The sequence below is a fragment of the Equus asinus genome, chromosome 14, assembly GCF_041296235.1.
Source record: "Equus asinus isolate D_3611 breed Donkey chromosome 14, EquAss-T2T_v2, whole genome shotgun sequence".
NCBI lineage: Eukaryota > Metazoa > Chordata > Mammalia > Perissodactyla > Equidae > Equus > Equus asinus.
The window spans coordinates 13,416,790-13,422,659 of record NC_091803.1 but is presented as its reverse complement, the minus strand read 5'-3'; the positions used below and the strand labels follow the sequence as shown (position 1 = coordinate 13,422,659).

The 5,870-nt window shown below is 36.3% G+C and overlaps 1 protein-coding gene across 1 annotated transcript; it reads left to right on the top strand.

Annotated features, from left to right (window-relative positions):
- Window positions 1-484: 484 nt before the first annotated feature.
- LOC106825160 (olfactory receptor 2AE1-like) lies at window positions 485-1,417 on the top strand. Its single transcript, XM_014831805.1, has one exon. The coding sequence runs from the start codon at window positions 485-487 to the stop codon at window positions 1,415-1,417; it is 933 nt and encodes a 310-aa protein (XP_014687291.1).
- The last annotated feature ends 4,453 nt before the right edge of the window (window positions 1,418-5,870 follow it).

Genomic DNA, 5,870 nt, shown 5'->3' with positions numbered 1-5,870 from the left:
ATATGTATATGTGCATATAAATTTCTTAGTGGTTCAGCTTCTCTGCTTCAACTCTGACAGATACAATAAACACAAAAGTATATATGTATATTTTATGCATATATAATGTATATAAAATTTATTGTGTGTATATATATACATATTGTGTATACATATATATATACACACACATATGTATACTTTTATAAATATATTTCTTCCTTAATGAGGAGAAACTCTTGTTTTGAAGCTTGGTACTTACGAGAGCCTAGGTGTTCTGGAATTTCAGAGTGATCATGTTTGTGAAGAGAGATTTGAAATTCTCTCTGTTTTAAAAAGATTATTTTAGTTATTCGAGCGTTGAATAATTAGAAATAGAAAAAAAATTTCTGCAAAAATTCTTTTGTTGATCAAAAGGTCTTAGTGTCAGGTATGCTGAGCTCCAGTTTTCTGATATCACACTTCATCTTCACTTCCCATTTCCCCAGTGACTGAGAACGGGGAGATGTGGCAGAGGAATCAGACCTCTCTGGCAGACTTCATCCTTGAAGGGCTCTTTGATGATTCCCTTGCCCAACGTTTTCTTTTCATCTTGATCATGGTGGTCTTCCTGAATGCAGTGAGTGGCAACACCCTCACCATTCTCCTCATCTGTGCTGATCCCCGGCTTCGTACACCCATGTACTTCCTGCTCAGCCAGCTCTCCCTCATGGATCTGATGTATGTCTCCACAACCATCCCCAAGATGGCTACCAACTACCTATCTGGCAAGAAGTCCATCACCTTTGTGGGCTGTGCCACCCAGCACTTCTTCTATTTGTCTTTGGGTGGTGCTGAGTGTCTTCTCCTAGCTCTCATGTCCTATGACCGCTATGTTGCCATCTGTCATCCACTACATTATACTGTTCTCATGAACAGAAAGGTGGGACTGATGATGGCTGCCATATCATGGTTGGGAGCATCCATAAATTCCCTAATTCACACAGTGATCTTGATGCACTTCCATTTCTGTGGTCCTCAAAATATCCGCCACTTCTACTGTGAGTTTCCAGCTCTTGTGAAGTTGGTATGTGAAGATATCACTGTTTACGAGACCACAGTGTTCATCAGCAGTGTCCTACTTATCCTCCTCCCCATCTTCATGGTTTCTATATCCTATGCCTTCATCCTCCACAGTGTCATTCAGATGCATTCAGCTGGGAGTAAGAGAAATGCCTTTGCCACTTGTAGCTCTCACCTCACTGTGGTTTCCCTGTTTTTTGGTGCCTGCATCTTCTCTTATATGAGGCCCAGGTCCAAGCGCACCCCATTGCAAGACAAAGTTGCATCTGTGTTCTATAGCATCATTACTCCCACACTGAATCCTTTGATTTATACTCTCCGGAATAAGGATGTAGCTAAGGTTCTAAGGAGAGTGTTAGGGAGAGATATCACTTGAAGACAGCAATTGTGGTTTCCCTGAATATGAAGGTGGAATGGGATAATATCCTAAATTTTATCTGGATAAATTCCTAAGAGTTATCAAGGGTCCAGATCCCTGATGACTACTGCAAAAATGAAGTGGTCAACACACAATTCTAGTATTCTAACTTGGTCTCAGGCATCTAAGCACCGTAGAACACTATCTTGGTCCAATTGGGCTAATATAACAGAACCTACCATAGACTTGGAGGCTTAAACAAAAACATTTATTACTCACAGTTCAGGAGACTGAGAAGTACAAGATCAAGTCTTGAAAGTGCCAGAGATTCTCTCATTTCCTTTTGATCTCATTTTAAATGTACCATGTCTAAACATGTTCATGACTACCCTATCCAAAGCACCACTCTCCATTTCCTGTCCTCTGCTTCTACTTTGTAATACTACTTTGCATGATGCTGCACAATAGTATGTTATATATTATATTATATTTATTGTCTGTTTTACCAGAATGTAAACTCCCGAAGTGCAAGGACTTTACTTTGTTTGCTATTATCTCACCAGAGCAAAGAAAAGAGCCTGGCATGAAATAAATGCTCAATAACTATTTGTTGCATGGATTAATAAACGAAAGGGACCTAGATTGTTTTCCTAACCCAGAAAACATTAATGATATTTAATTCAGAGATGGTAGGAGATTATAAAAACGAATAATATAGTGGATAGCTTGGTAAGACTCATTTGTCTCAGATAGCCAGATATTAATCCCATGCAAATGCAGAGGGCTGACATCTCAGTGAAGTTTCCTGGGTTCCAGTGGTCTGAGGGATGCTAAAGTGAGGGACAAATTTCTATATCTTGCTTCCCCTACTACTTAAAAAATGTCATGAATTCCTGGGACCATCTTCAGAAGAATAATACTTAGGGGTTGAGAGCAATGTTGTGCTCTCTTTGACTAGTAAGCATTTTCCCTTTGAGAAATAGCTTTTCTGGATTCTGTAATAAGGTGAGTATCCCATTGTGTGGGGTGTCATCTTCCCAACCTAGCCTTATGGTTGGATTTATCCTGTAACACTCCAATATCAAGTAGAATTAATGTTTATAGAAACTGTGCCCGGGTTGTTTTTGAAGGCAGAAGGGTGTTGCATTAACAGCTAACTCACAATCCCAATTAGAGACAGGTGGTTGTTCCTCTGCTACGTCTCTCTCTACACACACAACTATGGCCCTGTCAGGAAGCCTATAAGATTGTTTTAGAAGGCAACTTTATGGATGGTTATTTGTGTAATGGAAGCATCTGCCAAATGTAACTAATACAGTGTTATGTGGGTTCCCCTTGAAAAGAGATATAACACTATTATTCTAATAATTCTGTCTATATTCTGGATATTAACTCCTATCAGATAGATGGTTTATAAATATTTTATCTTATCCAACAGGTTGTCTTTTCATGTTGTTGATTGCGTCCTTTCATGAAGAAAGCTTTTTAAATTTTGACGCAATCCTATTTATCTATTTTTACATTTGTTTTCCGTGCTTTTTGTGTCATATCCAAGAAGTAATTGGCAAACCCAATGCCATGAAATTTCCCCTATGCTTTTTTCTACGAGTGCTATAGTTTTAGCTCTTACATCAGGTTTTTGATGCATTTTCAGTTAAGTTTTGTATCCAAATTGTGTAAGGTAAGGGCCTAACTTCATTCCATTTACAATGATAATAAAAAAGAATAAAATGCTTAAGAATTAACTTAACCAAGGAACTGATAGAGTTGTACATTGCAAACTATGAAACACTGCTGAAAGATATTAAAGAGACATAAACAAACTAAAATATATCCTGGGTTCATGGCTTCAAAGACTTACTGTTGTTAAAATGTCCATACTATACAAAATGACCTACAGATTCAATGCAGTGTCCATCAAAATCCCAGTGGCATTTTATTCAGAAATAGAAAAGCCTACGCTAAAATTAACATGGAAACAAGGAGCTTCAAATAGTCAAAACAATTCCGAAAAAATAAAAGTGTTGGACTCACACTTCCTGATTTCAAAACTTACCGTAAAGCTCCAGTACTCAAAATAATGTGGTCCTGGCCTAAAGACAGGTGATTGACCAAGGGAACTGAATATAGAGCCTAGAAATAAACTCTCATATATATGGTAAAGTGATTTTTAATAAGGGTCCCAAGTTCATTCAATAGAGATAGGACAGTTTTTTTTTTTCCAATAAATTGTGATGAGAAAATTGGATATGGCAAAAGAATGAATTTGGATGCTTATCTTAAACTATACATAAAAATTAACTGAAAATGTATCAAGAAGCTAAATGTAAGAGCTAAAACTATAAAACTCTTAGAAGAAATCATAGAGGAAAGGTTTATGTCATTGCATTTTCCTGATGATTTATTGGGCATGCCACAAGAACACAGGCAACAAAAGTAAAAATAGGTAAATTGGACTACATAAAAATCTAAAATGTCCTTTTCATCACAGGACATAATCATTTGAGTGAAAAGACTGCATGCAATGAGTTAAAATATTCATAAACCATCTATCTGATAAAGGGGTTAACATCCTGAATATGTAAAGAATGAGAGAGACTGCCTCTCAACAATAACAATAATGAAACTACCTGATTAAAAAATGGGCAAAGGACGTGAATAGACATTTCTCCAAACATGTTGTACAAATGGTCAACAAACACACGGGAACATGCTCAACATCATTAATCGTTAGGGATATGATTATGAAAAATCATGTCAAATTTGATTAAAGACTTGAAAGTAAGACCTGAAACCATAAAATTTTTGAAGAAAACATAGGGTGCAAACTCCTGGGCATTGGTCTTGACAATGAATTTTTGGATTTGATACCAAAAGCAACAAAAGCAAAAATAAACAGATGGGACTACATCAAACTAAAAAGCTTTTGAAAGGCAAAGAAAACCATCAACAAAATGAAAAGGAGACCTATAGAATGGGAGAAAATATTTGCAAATCATATACCTGATAAATGGTTAATATCCAAAATATATAAAGAAGTTATACAACTCAATAGCAAAAACTCCAAACAATCTGGTTAAAAGTGGGCAAATGATCTGAAAAGACATTTTTCTAAAAAAGACGTACTGGTGGTCAACAGGTACATGAAAAGATGCTCAAAATCACTAAGAATCAGGGAAATGCAAATCATAACCACAATGAGATACCACCTCATACCTGTCAGAATGGTAATTATTAAAAAGACAAGAAACAACAAGTGTTGGAGAGGATATAGAGACATAGAACCCTGTGCATGGCTGGTGGGAATATAAATTTGTACAGGCACTATTGAAAACAGAATGGAGATTCCTCAAAAAATTAAAAATATAACTACCTTGTGATCCAGCAATTCCACCCCTGGGCATATATCCAAAGGAAGTGAAACCACTATCTCGAAAAGCTATCTGTACCCCCATGTTCCTAGCAGCATTATTTACAATAGCCAAGACACAGAAACAAGTTCAGGACCCACCTATGGATGAATGGATAAAGAATATGTGGTGTATATATAGAATGGAATATCAGTCAGCCATAAAAAGGAAGGAAATTCTGACATTTGTGACAACATGGATGGATCTTGAGGGTATTATGCCAAGTGAAATAAGTCAGACAAAGAAAGACAAGTATTATATGATTTCATATATATGTGGAATCTAAAAAATTGAATTCAGAGATACAGAGAAGAGATTGGTGGTTGCCAGAGTTGGGGCCTGGGAGTAGGGGAAATGGGTGAAGGTGGTTAAAAGGTAAAAACTTCTAGTTGTGAGATGAATAAATTCTGGGGGTGTAATGTACACCATGGCGACTATAGTTAACAATACTGTATTGTACATTTGAAAATGGCTAAGAGAATAGATCATAAAAGTTCTTATAACAAGAAAATAATATGTAACTTTGTGAGGAGACGGATGTTAACTAAACTTATTGTGGCAATCATTTCACAATACATACATATATCAAATCATTGTGTTGTACACCTTGAACTAATACAGTGTTGAATGTCAGTTATATCCCAATAAAACAGGAAAAATAAATCTCACCTTTTAATAAAAACAAACGAACAAACACCACATTGAGTCACCACTTCATGTCCATTTTGAAGGCTATTATTAAAAAACAAAATATAAGTGTTGGTGAGGATATGAAGAATTTGGAATCCTTGTCCACTGTTGGTGGGAATGCACAATGGTACACCCATTATAGAAAACAGTTTGGTGTTTCCTCAAAAAATTAAAACTAGAATTACCATATGATACAACAATTCTATTTCTAGGTTTATACCCAAAAGAATCCAAAGCAGAATACCAAAAGGATTTTTGTACACCCCTGTTCATGGCAGCTTCATTCACAACAACCAAAAGTAGAAGCAACCCATGTGTCCGCTGATGAATGAATGGATAAACAAAATGTGGTACATGCCTACAATGCAATA